Here is a 13,367-nt window from a genome sequence, read left to right as displayed (position 1 = left end):
TCTATTACCGGTGGTATAATTTGAAACTGTTCCATTGCGCCGAATCCCATTCTACCGAAAAAGCCGCACTTTGGCGGATTTAGGATTCGGTCTAATGGGATTGTCCCATTCGACCGAAAAACCCGCACTTCTCCAGATTTAGTATTCGGTTTTATCCGTTTCAGCATCTGTCAGAACAGCATGCAGTGTTACCTCACCTAACCTAACCTCACCTAACAGAATTAAAAATGTATTAAAACGCTTCCATAAAAAATCACAAGGAGTAGCAAGAAAAACTTTTTTTTTGCGGTCGCTCAATTGTGAATATTGCGTCGGTCGATTAGAAAAATATAAAACCCGCCTTTGGGCTAATTTCATCAAAAACATTGGCGGAATTCGGTCGAATGGGATTCGGCGCAATTTGAAGATACCGTATAATTTCGTAGTAGGGTCGTATCAAAACACGACCCAACGGCTCCCCACTCACTATTGGCCCTAAATGGGTCGGAGTGTGCAATAACTGGTGGCTTTACCGGGGAGTCGGGGTCCGGCTCTGGTAACCCATAAGGGCGGTGGCGCACTGGGAGATGTTAGCTTCGATCAAATGGTCCTATCTCCACCTCCGACTTCGATCAGATTTGGGCTGGATACTGTGCTTCGGCTCAGGCTAACGGAGAGGGTCCGTGCAGACTGGCCGCCTCGGCGGATTGGGTAGTCTGCTGTGGGGCGGCGGGCTTCCATATGCGGGCACGGCGGTCCTGTTTCCCGGCCTTTTGGAACAACACCGGGATCTCCTGTGCCGGCTGTGCCGGGTTACTTGGACTGCTGTGTGCTCGTCGTTCCCCTTTAGGAGCTCCCTCCAAAGGGTTTGACTCCTTACCTGTGTACGTAGGGTGTCGGCTGGAGTTGCTACAGCATCCATTCTTAATCCCACTGCTGCACCTTCTGCTGGGTTGAGTGGCTTGCGTCAAAGGTGCGACCGTCAGTAGTAGGGTTCTGCTACCCATGCTGGATTTGTCACCTGTCCGGGCTTGGGGACGCTGGCGTAGGGCACTATGATGATAGGCCTCCGGTGGTATGGTCTTTGTTACTAGGTACACCGGGCTATAAATTCTGACACACTGTCCCCACTCACTATTACTAATTTTTTATGCAAAGGGGAATTTAGTTCGTTCAACCACGGACTGTAAATTTTAGAGGACCGGTATTCCCGAGGTATTTTACGCCCCGTTCACCGATCAGGCTGACGGGAGTCGCTCAAGGTCATAAAAAAAACTAAAGCGCGTGTCATTCGGTCGGCCAGATTTCCAGATAACATGCGGGGGGGGTCTATCTCTATGCGTGGTACAAATGACCTTGACGGACTCTCTCTCTCTAGTTCGAAGTGATTGATGCTCGGGGAAACCAAAATTCTACAGGGGAAGGCTACGCTTTACTCGTCCTCTAAAATTTACAGTCCATGGTTCAACTATAGTTGAAACTTAATTTAACGACGGAATTTTGTAAATTAATCCTAAATAGAAAATATTTACAAAATTCTTAATTAACAAAGAAAATTATTATAAAACGCGTTTCCGTCAGATGTCGTTATACTTCTTGCTTCCACATTCTCACTAACCTAAGTACGTTCTTGGTGGAACTTTACGGGAGAACCGTGAGAGAGTTGAAGCCTATTGCCGGTACGCAAATCGAATCGATAAACGCGATATAAATCTGAATTCTATAGCTAACCGCAAACCGAAATTCCGATATCAAGCATTCGTCAAATGAGAATGCCTGAGATCACAATCGAAAATGTCTCACTGACTAGTAATTATAGAACGCCTTCTATTATTTCAAAAAAATTAAATTATAAACTAAGCATTTCTCTTTTCTGATAGTAGATAGCAGGGCTCCCAGCGAACCTATAATACCTATATTTACCTATAATTCTGAGATGGTCCTATTAAAACCTATAATTCCTTATTTCATCCTATATTTCCTATATTTTTTACATTTTGTTGAAAATTCTACCGAGACAGTTTGAAAAAATTTACGTTTTTTCTGGAAACTCCCGATACTGCGAGCAGGGCCCCCAGAGGTCATATAATTCCTATAAAATCCTATATTTTCAAAAATGTCCTATAACATCCTATATTTTTAGCAAAAGTCCTATAAAATCCTATAATTTGGATATTTTGCCAATTTCAAATCCAGCCACTCAGTTAAATTGCTATAGGATAAATTCCTATACCAAGTCATTCTAGTCTATACTTTTGTTATTGTTAACATGGTTAGCTACTAGTAAATTTTTGTGATAAAATGGTTAAATAGTTTCAATTTTTTAAGTGAAAATCAAAGACTTATTTCTCTAAATATAGATTTTGTTTTTAAATGCATTAAGTTAGTTAATTAAATAGCATATACACTCTTAGAAAAATTGGTGTTATATAACCGGAAAAGGGTTTTTTACCGATGTCCCTTATTTTCAACCCGTAAAGGTGTTATGTATGGCCCTTGTTTTGAGGTTTCATTTGGCACGGCCAGGGGTTTGATTATCTTCCATTTCAGGTTTTTATCTTGTACCGTCAGGAGTTTTTCATACATCTTCTTTCGGTTTTATCAACAACCCTTTTAGGTTATATTGGAACTATAGAAAGTTCTATGTAACTCCAACCTAGGTGCTTAGTTAATCCTCCGTAGCACCTTTAAGGTTTTACCTAGCCCCGTTATGGGTTCTATTTCAATCCATCCACAAATTTAACTACCTCCGCGTGGGGCTTTCGTTAAAACCCTTCAAGGTTCCATCTAGTAGCCTCAAAGGTTGGTCTGATATCTTTCCTAGGTTTTATCTACCACCCAATGAAGCGGCAAAAATTTGAGAAAGGGCGGCGTGTAAGGCATTTTAAAAACACGATAAACTACAATCTACGAATATAACTCGGTTAAACAGCCAAGGAGAAAGTCGTAGCAGACGACAGTTCCGGACGAAAAACGATAAAACCGGGGAAAATAATATTTCGTTCACGAGATGGCGCTGCGGTTCTGAGATTCTCAAGTCGGGGCGGGAGGGGGGGGATAAAACAAGAAATTTGTTTGTTAATAATAAATCAAATACTGGAAATATTAACATGAAATTTTTGTATAACAATTTTCGGAAGTCCTCTATCCATTTAAATGGTTTTTAACCAATTTTAGGGTGGTGATAATTCCCCTTTAAGGGTCTAATGGAAACTTGATTAAGATCTATTTTAAACTTCAACAATAAATAGCATTAAGTTGTTGAGATCCCCAAAGGTTCAAATATTAAATATTTGAAGATCTAGAATAAACCCATAATTGGTCAACAAACACCCTACGCGGTCAACAAACACCCTACGCGGTCAACAAACACCCTACGTGGTCAACAAACACCCTACGCGGTCAACAAACACCCTACGCGGTCAACAAACACCCTACGCGGTCAACAAACACCCTACGCGGTCAACAAACACCCTACGCGGTCAACAAACACCCTACGCGGTCAACAAACACCCTACGCGGTCAAATGAAAACCCTACCTGGTCCAAATAAAACCCTTTGTAGCCAAGATAAAACCCGAAGGTTATATGCTAAACCCAAAGGATAAAAATAAAACCCTAAGGTTGTATAAACAACCTCTTCGATGACTAAAAACTCATTAAAGTTCTACAAAGAACCCGGGAGTTCTAGGAAAAACCCTCAAAACACCCTTTTTTCTAAGAGTGTATAGTCCTATAAAATCCTATAAATTTTTAAAAGATTTGAGTGGGGGCCCTGTGCGAGGGGAAAATTGAGGAGTAGAAAGAAATTAATTCGTAATTTTCCAAAAAAGCAAAAATGTTATATAAGTTCGTTTCCAATTTTAGTTGGTAAGATACTGTTGTCCTAATTTTTAGTCATGATTATGTGATATTTTTATTATAGTATCCGTGAATTTTGATCCTATAAAATCCTTTATATTGATAATATTATAGCGATGTTCAACCTATAATTGAGGGATTTAAAACCTATATTACCTATAAATTTTTAGCGGGTATTGGCTGGGGCCCCTGAGATAGTTACTGCACTTGCGATGACCTTATTTTTAAAGTGGTGAATTCTTACCAATAAATTTTTACTTTATTAGTTTGAATATGCATTTCACCAATTCAAAGTCGCGATTTTCGAATCTGTATTCCGTTTAATTTTAACTCTTATAATTACTGTGATAATCCAAAAAATTTCGCCCCGGTACGAGAGGGGGAGGAAATTAAAGTTTCGTCTGTTTCCAAACCTACACTCAAATTATGTATTAATAGATAGGTTAGCCCTGCACGCTGTAATCCATCAAGTACCTCACACGTTTTCGAGGCGTAGCTTAACCTCTAATAAATAAATTAACCGTGAATTGGCATTGTTTATGCCATTCTATTGTGATTACCATTCTACCTAGTTTGAAACTTCTGTTGGGTTTCTTCACAAAAAGGTATAAGCAGACTGTTTTAATTAGTAACAATACACTACTTAAAATGGTAACAAAAAGTCGGGGAAATGTTAGGGAATTTGAAAATGGTCCCAAAAAGTCGGGGAAATGTTAGGGAATTTGAAAATGGCCCCTAAAAGTCAGGGAAATGTTAGGGAATTGGAAAATGGTCCCAAAAAGTCAGGGAAATGTTAGGGAATTTGAAAATGGTCCCAAAAAGTCGGGGAAATGTTAGGGAATTTGAAAATGGTCCCAAAAAGTCGGGGAAATGTTAGGGAATTTGAAAATGGTCCCAAAAAGTCAGGGAAATGTTAGGGAATTTGAAAATGGTCCCAAAAAGTCGGGGAAATGTTAGGGAATTTGAAAATGGTCCCAAAAAGTCGGGGAAATGTTAGGGAATTTGAAAATGGTCCCAAAAAGTCAGGGAAATGTTAGGGAATTTGAAAATGGTCCCAAAAAGTCAGGGAAATGTTAGGGAATTTGAAAATGGTCCCAAAAAGTCGGGGAAATGTTAGGGAATTTGAAAATGGTCCCAAAAAGTCGGGGAAATGTTAGGGAATTTGAAAATGGTCCCAAAAAGTCAGGGAAATGTTAGGGAATTTGAAAATGTCCCCTAAAAGTTAGGAAATACATTTTTTTAAAAGAGCTTTTAAAAATAGATATTAAATATTTTTCAAGATTTTACCTCAAACGATTGTACAAAAATGGTCAGGGAAAACCTGGAAATATCAAGGAATTTAATTCCGGAATTACGAACCCTGTCTAAAATAAAAACCCTTAAAAAGTAATACCAGAAGTAAATGAACCAAAGTTATCGAAATAGCGCTCATATAAAAATGATGGAAAATCGAGTCACAGAAAAGCTAGTTTCCATCCCCGTCTTTTGACGCGATAAATTTCACTTGGGAATTGTGGGTATAACTATTTCTATGTATAAAAAATGGTTTCATAAAAACAAAAACAAATTTTTTCGGCCTAGGAGCGCGCAAAATTTTAAATTCGAGGTCAAAATGTAACTTCAAAAGGAAAAAGCCCACAATATGGTTTATTTCCTTCTGGTAATATATGTTTAAATTTTTATTTTTCCGGTTTGCGGAAAATTTTGCGGAAATTTTTCCGCTTATAATTTTTCCGGAAAATTAACAACTCTAAAAATATCTCTGGAGAAGAAAAAATAATTCGAGCAACGGGAAAAGGAGCAGGTGTTTGGAATATGGCCGGAGGATTTGAACAAAGATTGACACCAATCGCGGCTGTCCCTCTCCGATAATCCTTCCGTTCTCTGATCTCCCGCGTTGCCATAGCGACACCTCCACCCTCTCTTATGGAAGTGATAAAACATTTCTCCGTTCGTAGATCCCAATCATAAGCATAATATGATACCGGAAAAAGCTTTTATTCCATTAACTTATCTTAAACGCCGCCTCTTTATCATAACTTACGGAAACCTCTAACCAGAAGTATATAAAATAAGTCTCGTGAAAGAAGTAATAGTAACTTAACGGAAACCTCTAACAGGCCTGATACTGAGTCACTTTTCTCTCTTAAAATCGCTTCTTTTTAAAATCTGTCACTAAAAGTCACTTTTCCCAAAATTAGTTACTATTTATCACTTTTTTTTAATTTTCTTTAGCATTGAACGTTAGAAAACTGTCTTACAACCATTTTTTTTTACAAATAATGAAACAATCAAACTCCGTTCGCTTTTAATTTTTTTTTAATTAGCAATTAAGCGGTTGAAAAACGATATTAGTGATAAACACTGTAGAAGTGGAAAAGTGATATAACATCGTATGGTTATATAGTTACTATTTTGGTTGTGTAACTAGTCAAAAAACGCAATAAAATAGTATTTGTTTGACATTTTTGCAAGATTTTCAGTCACTTTTTTAAACTTTTTAGTCACTAAACTCACTAAATTCTACTGTGTCAGTGAGAATTAGGCTTGCTCTAACCCTACCCCATATATATCAACGTCAGGGAAAAGTCAGGGAATTTAAAATGGGTCTAAAAAGCCAGGGAAAGGTCAAGAAATTATAAGAATTCGTAAATAGTCAGGGAATTCAGTTTAATCTTGACACTTTTGTAAGGTAATTTTACTCTAGATCTATGGAAACCTCCATTATTTGTCTGTGGGTCTGTCTGTCAGGCCTGCGAACGCGTTCGCATTTTCGGGGCAAAGGGTAATCACTGCGTACGCAGTTTCTTGGCTCACTGAACAACCGTTTTACTATTTTACAGGTTGGCAAAACCACCGTGTGACGGTAAGCGTTAACGGATATATTTGCGATTGCGTTGAGTTTGATTGGTTGGTTTTTTCCAACTCCTTATCTTTTGGGACGGACCGAGTGCTGAGTGTTATGGCAACCTCTCAACGTCCAATGGCAGGGTTTCCACCAATTGTTCACGGTATTAGTCTTAGTATCAATTTGCGATCGCATCGGGCGGGTTTCGAACCCGAGACCACCTGTTTGACAGGCGAACGTTCTACCACAGAACCACCGACACTCATTACGCTTTATCGAAAATTAGACCTTCAGCTTTATCGGAAGCGTATTTAATAGAGTATGCAATTTTGGTTTAATTGATATAGAACAAGATTTCGTGTAAGATTTAAATTATTGCATCAAAGAAATTCTATTTTTCTATTGTTTAAAAACAAATGCGCCACCCAGGTTTTGAACCCGGTTCGTTCAGTTAGGCAGTTGAGCGCTCTACCACAGAACCAACGATAACTCCTTAGCTACACTGCAAATAAGACACTCATCGTAAGCATAATAGTTAATAAATACAGTTACAGTGGTGTGTGACGACACCGGGATATATCCTCCGAGGAGAGGTAATATTACGGGCTTGACCGACTTGTTATTTCGATCATTGAGAGGTTTTTAACGTTGAAATAACTTTTGTACTGAAATATAAGTTTATTTAATTTAGTAAATCTGATAAATGTAAAAGTTAAAAACTCTAATTTTGGCCTTAAAAGGTCAGGGAAAATAACTAAAAATGGTCAGGGAATTTGAATCTGAGAATGTTGTAACAACCCTGTCTTATTAAGAAGTATCCGTCGAAGCTATAAAACTCTATCTTACGTAAAACTTTAACCAAAAGTAAATAAATATCTTCTGCGGAAAAAGGATCCATCTAAATTGAATTGAAACGTAGGGAGTTACAATGGATCTGGATTTGCCGGATCACACAAGTGGTTTTTAAAAAAACAACAACTTCCTTTGGTTTTTTAACTTAGCTAAGATTTACTCTAAATTATTCCCAATTGTTTGTAATTTTTTTTACCAAACTTCTACGAAACTAAAACAAAAATGTCTTCTTGGCCAAAATATTTGTACATAATCGAAACTAAAACTTCGTTTCTGGCGACTTTCGTAATATTCAAAACCGATGCTGCTGTACTACAGATGATTATTGGCTAATAATCGACTAGGCACAGCAAAATATTTAAACTTATGTGTTTGTTTAATGTCTTAAAGAAAGATATTAAAGTGAGTATAGTCCCATAAAATAAAATAGTTATTTTTTTAATCTGTGCTTATAATTCTGGTACTTTAATTTTATAACTCAATTTAAATTTTAGTTAATAAAGAACAGTATGTACAGTTAAAAAGAATTTACACCAGTGTTTAAAAAAAATATTGCTTAAACTGGTTCAGGGTTGGCACTTTTTATTTTTTTAATAAAAATTAATAGATTTTCGTTATTTAAATCGGATTTTTTTTATTGAATTTATTGATTTTTATTCATTTAATGTCTCTTTTACTGTATAATTAACGGATATTTTACTTTAATGAGATATCTTATTAAATACAATCTTAATTGAATTTAATTACTTTTTAATATTTTAGTTTGTTAAGATTTTATTTTATTTTTTTAAGAAATTTTTTTGTCATTTTAATAATAATAATCAGCTAGACTAATACCCATGGTATGATTTAAATCAAGTTAATTCAAATTATCCAACCCTGTTTTGTTTTTGTTTTTGTTTTTTGAAAAACAACGAGGTTTTTTTTTCAACCTGACAAATTTCTGGTTACGCTATACTGACAGAATGAAATTGTTCAATATTTAGTCTTGACCGCCCATAAAATGAAATCGAAATAAAGTCCTTGGTCTTCCAAGCTCGCCTTTTCAGTTTACATAGTCGCATGAAGACTTGGCCCTCTAATACCTTAGACAAACCAAAAAAGAATTAAAATATATTTGATTTGATTTGATTTGAAAAGTTAATAAATTGCTGGATTTCCGTCTGGTTAACCTCTATCGGCCGCATAGCAGACGGAAATTCTACAGTTTATGAATTCCATAGTTCATAGCTCGAAAACGTTACGCGATAAAAAAAAATCTTCATGCTGTAAAGCCTAGTTCCCACTTGGCGAAAAAAGCAATTTTTCGCGCACGAATAAAATTTGCGGAAATTTTCAAAATTGCGCCTCCGCGGTTCGAAGCGAACGTTCTATTTTTTTCGTTGGCGTCTTAGCGAAATAACATTTCAGCCAATCCGAGAAGGTCTCTGTCGACACATCCCGAAACGTAAGAGCCGCTTAGTTTGCGGAAATAGCTTTTCGAAACCTCGTATTTTTCTGGACTTATTCGAATGAACCCAATAAGCAAATAAAATTTTTATTTTATAATCTGTCAAACATTGTTTATTTCAAATTACTCACTTGAAAAAACTTTCTCGGTCACAATTCCTCATTTCTTGAATAAGGTTATTGAAATAGTTCGTGTCATTTTAGAAATATATCTCTAATCCAAAAAAGTCTTGGATTTTGGGAGACAAATTTATAACTTAATATTGTATAAACCAGGAATCCATAACGCTACTTGGAATGGATATCTCCCCATATCGCTTATGGTATTTTGTGGCGGAACATTCTGGGTGGGGCCAAAAACGCTTATACCGCCTTAAATGACGTAAAATTCGGTGACGTGAAATGCCTTGCGGCATATAAACTCCGCCTGTTATGTTCCGTCACAACGGCGGGGAATCAAATCCGTTATTCATTCCAAGTAGCGTTATAGATTCCTGTATAAACCAATAAGATATTAAGTAAAATTAAACTTATTTTATTGTAATTCTCAACATTACTCTCCATTTGGTTCATTTTGTAGCGATATTAGGCTTAGCGTTTTTAAATATTCGCGTCAAATGAGAACCTACCCCCTAGCGATTAAAAAAATCGTGCTTTTTTGAAAAATTAATTCGTTGAAATATTTCGTCAAGTGGGAACTAGGCTTTTCCCCAAAAGCGATTAAAGTCACGTTTTCATTTTTGTTTCATAAATATTTTTATCGAAAATATAAAATATGGCTTTCGAAGCCGTCTAACTAGTTAAAGTTAATAAAAACCACCTATGGACTATAATGCAGTTAAATTACGCGAAAAGGTAGAAAAGTCCGTAATAACAAGTTGGCAAGCCAAAATATACCTCTCCTAATTTTCAGTGAATCGTAACATGTATCCGTGGTTCTGTGGTAGAACGCTCACCTGTCGTGCAGGAGGGCTCGGGTCCGAATGCCGCCCGATACTAACGCAAATTGAAAAAAAATTATACTACACCCAATGACAAAAAGAGGACTCTTTTGGAAAAAGCTTGTCCCTAATTCCAAGAAACTGTGAACGCGGTGATTACACTTGGCCCCTAAAATGCGTACGCGTTCGCAGCCCAGACAGACAGACAGACACGGTGATTGTAAAAGGGGACAAAAAAGGTAAACCCTTACAAATTGAAAGTAATGATAAAACTTACGAAATACTCGGACCAATTAGATCTTCGAGTCAAAACCAAATTGAAATGGAAGTAATATAGCCAGAATTGCCTTGGTTATTAGCCCAGCTGATTATTATTACTATTACTATAACTTTTGGTATAACTTGAACGTATTTTTCAATCTTTTGTCAGCGTCGGCCATAAAATGCTACCAGTGCAAATCGAATGAGGATATTTACTGCGCGGAGAAGTTCGAGCAAGTGTTCTCGACGCTGGAAGCGGAGAGCTGCGATGACATCTTCGAGGCCAGGTATTGCATCAAAACGACCGGGATGTACGGTGGTAAGTCAACAACCGCCTACTGTCCCGAACAGTTTACTATTTACAGGGTTCGTACACGACCGGGAAAGGTCCGGGAATTTGTACAGTAGATCAACGTGGCCGATATCACAAAATTAGTGTTTATGATAAAATCACTGTAAAAGGCGGTTCAGTGCACTGTCATAACATTTTATTCTAAAGCCTGGTTCACAAGATGCGATTTTGTCGTATGCGACCGGTCGCGCGCGACAAATTTTCAAAGATCGCGTCGTATGAAGGGGTTTTATGAAGTCGCATGCGACGTCGACCGAAAATAGGTTGGAACCTATTTTATCGCGCGCGACGGGCAGCTTTGGTAGTATTAAAAGTGGGAGTAAACGGGAGACATTCCTTTCGAAAATTTCTAAGTTTCCTCCACGCGACGAAATTCTATTTTAGCATACGGACCGGGGCATTTGCCTCTTCTTTCGACGGGTTTATGCTAGCATAAACATAAAATGTCCAAACAAAATGGTCAAAATGGGAATTTATATTTCATTTGGGAGCATGTTTCTGGTATAAGCAAATGGTTGAATGATGCGATGGATTCTCTATTTGGAGGCTACGACTTGTTTCATTTATGGTCATTGCTTTCTTCTTTGCTATCGACGCGTTGTGTTAACGAAATTCTGGTGCGACCGCGTTCTGAATCGCGTACGACAAAGAATCGCGTACGATAAAATCGCATCGTGTGAGCCAAGCTTAATTTTTCATGAAAAAAAGTTTGCAAGAGCATATCCGAATATGTTTATTTTAATTTTACGTGATACAAATTTTCGATCACAAATCCCATATCGTTGTTTTATTATTTGTTTACACTCGTAACCCCCTGTCTAAAAAACTTTATGATCTAGCTTCTGAAGTCTGGCGTACGTGTCACGGCCAATCAAATCAAATATTATCATTAGTTAGTTAATCGAGAATTTTCTTATTTTTAAAAGTTTTTCCTGAAAATATTTTTTTAATATCGGTATTACAAATGTAATAGAGTAATGGCAGTGCTACGTCACACGACGTCACCCATGCTTTTTCCTATTCATAAAAAATTCGCGCCCACAATGGCGGCCATGGCCAAAGCTACGGAGTGCTACTACTCTATACGGGTGCATCCCTAATATAAATATTCATATTATATAGTGACAAGAATGTATTTATTTATACTCAGGGTGAATGAATATGTCGAGATTATTTTTAGCGTTTCTCCAAGTCCACCCGTTGGGCCCCCCGGTATGCTCCTCCGCTTTAATAAAATCAAATAATACTGCAATCTCATTGGTTCTTAAAAATTACGTTTTTCGACGCGATTAACGCTGCAGCGAGGACGCAAAAAGTAAGACCGCCTCCTTTTCCCCTCCCCCCCCCCCTTAGCGCGACGGGGTTAGGGACTCAGCGTGTCCGTCGATAGTCTCGACATATTCATTCTCCCTGAGTTTAAATAAATACATTCTTTTTTATAGTATTAATATTAAATTTGAGGATTTAATTAATACAACGTTTCCCCTTTAATGTTTTCACACAAGATACCCTAATATTATATAATTTCGGAGGCACCGCTAAAACCAAGTTTAAGTCGGTTCTAATGCCAGTTTTAAGTAATAAAAGTCACGAGAGACTTTCCCTAAAAATTGCTTTCAAGTGAGTGTGGCCGCGACTTAAAGTCCATCCTAACGCTATAACTGACTATCAATTATAGTTTTTTTCTTTTTCCCCCTCGTGACAGGAGAGATTGGCACAAGGAGGTTCTGTTCGGCTCGTGACCACGGCAACTACTGCGAGTACATCAAGAGACCGGGCGACGAATACGAGTACCGGTCGTGCGTGTACACCTGCCGCGGAGACGGATGCAACGCTGGACCCTCGAACTTATCGTCAGCTGCCAAATGGCTACTGCTACTTCCTCTAGCGGCCACCTTTTTAAACACCATGACCCGTTATAATCACCTACTTCCCAGTCTATGATACCGCCTTACATTATTCGTGGGCAAATGAAAGATTTCATCTAGGACGTGACAAAAAATATCTTCCTTAAAGCAAAACGACAATTGTGGCGCCATCTATCGATGAAAATCTCAAATTATTTACAAAGCGGTTACGCATCACGATTTATTAGATCAAATCACGTGACTGCTTTGGTATTTTCCCATTTAAGGTTACCGATAGATGTCCCTACAGTCAGCCGGGAAAGAACTTCCGATTTATCACTTATTTTAACCCCTTCTGACACGGGGACGCGTTTTTCTAGAAGAATTATAGCCAAGTCCTAGGTTAAATCTTTTTAGACCCAAGCATTATTATTATTGTTCACATATCATTGGAGAGAGAGATATATAATATTCCAGAAAATAAATCGTGTGTTTTGTTCTATATGAAACGCTCCCATTTACAAAGTGATCATCCCCAGTGCGTCATTCCATGGAAGTTTTCATCCCTCGACATTTTTTACTATTATGAACATAAAATATATTTTAAAAGTTGATTAAAAGTTGATTTTATCTTCCGTTGTGTTGTTTCTTATTCAACCTATAGACTGATACACATTAGTCAAGGGAGAATTAACAACCGCAAGCTATAGTCTTAGTCGATAGCTACGCCCGTAGCCTCCGTTATTAATAACGGAGGCTACGCTACGCCGCAAAATTTTCGTTTTGAAAACGAAAACATTTGAGAGAGTTGGCCGTTTTCGGTCTATCTAAATCTGGCAGCCTTGCCTGCCTTCCGGCCCGTATCAAGGAGGATTAATCCTCCTTGGAGGATTCAAGTGTACCTGGCGCTGGGGGAGTCAAACACTTGGACAAAACGTTTCTAGCGCCACCTACCAAGCTTCAGAGTAACCTAGGAGT

At 37.7% G+C, this 13,367-nt stretch overlaps 1 protein-coding gene across 2 annotated transcripts in view; it reads left to right on the top strand.

Moving 5' to 3' along the window:
* The window catches only part of LOC149927003 (UPAR/Ly6 domain-containing protein bou-like), a 42,906-nt gene extending 29,879 nt beyond the window's left edge, over window positions 1-13,027 (top strand). The window contains exons 2-3 of one of the 2 annotated variants that reach the window (XM_090158515.1): window positions 10,360-10,509; window positions 12,251-13,027. In XM_090158515.1, the coding sequence (XP_090014641.1) occupies window positions 10,360-10,509; window positions 12,251-12,486 (386 nt within the window). In that variant the 3' untranslated portion in view covers window positions 12,487-13,027. Of the gene's footprint in view, window positions 1-10,359; window positions 10,510-12,247 lie in introns of both variants that reach the window. The other variant, XM_090158514.1, reaches the window with a different exon arrangement.
* Window positions 13,028-13,367: the final 340 nt, after the last annotated feature.

Source organism: Leiobunum rupestre, chromosome 9 (assembly GCF_980474605.1).
Source record: "Leiobunum rupestre chromosome 9, qqLeiRupe1.1.hap1, whole genome shotgun sequence".
Taxonomy (NCBI): domain Eukaryota; kingdom Metazoa; phylum Arthropoda; class Arachnida; order Opiliones; family Sclerosomatidae; genus Leiobunum; species Leiobunum rupestre.
This window is presented reverse-complemented; position numbering and strand designations above follow the sequence as displayed.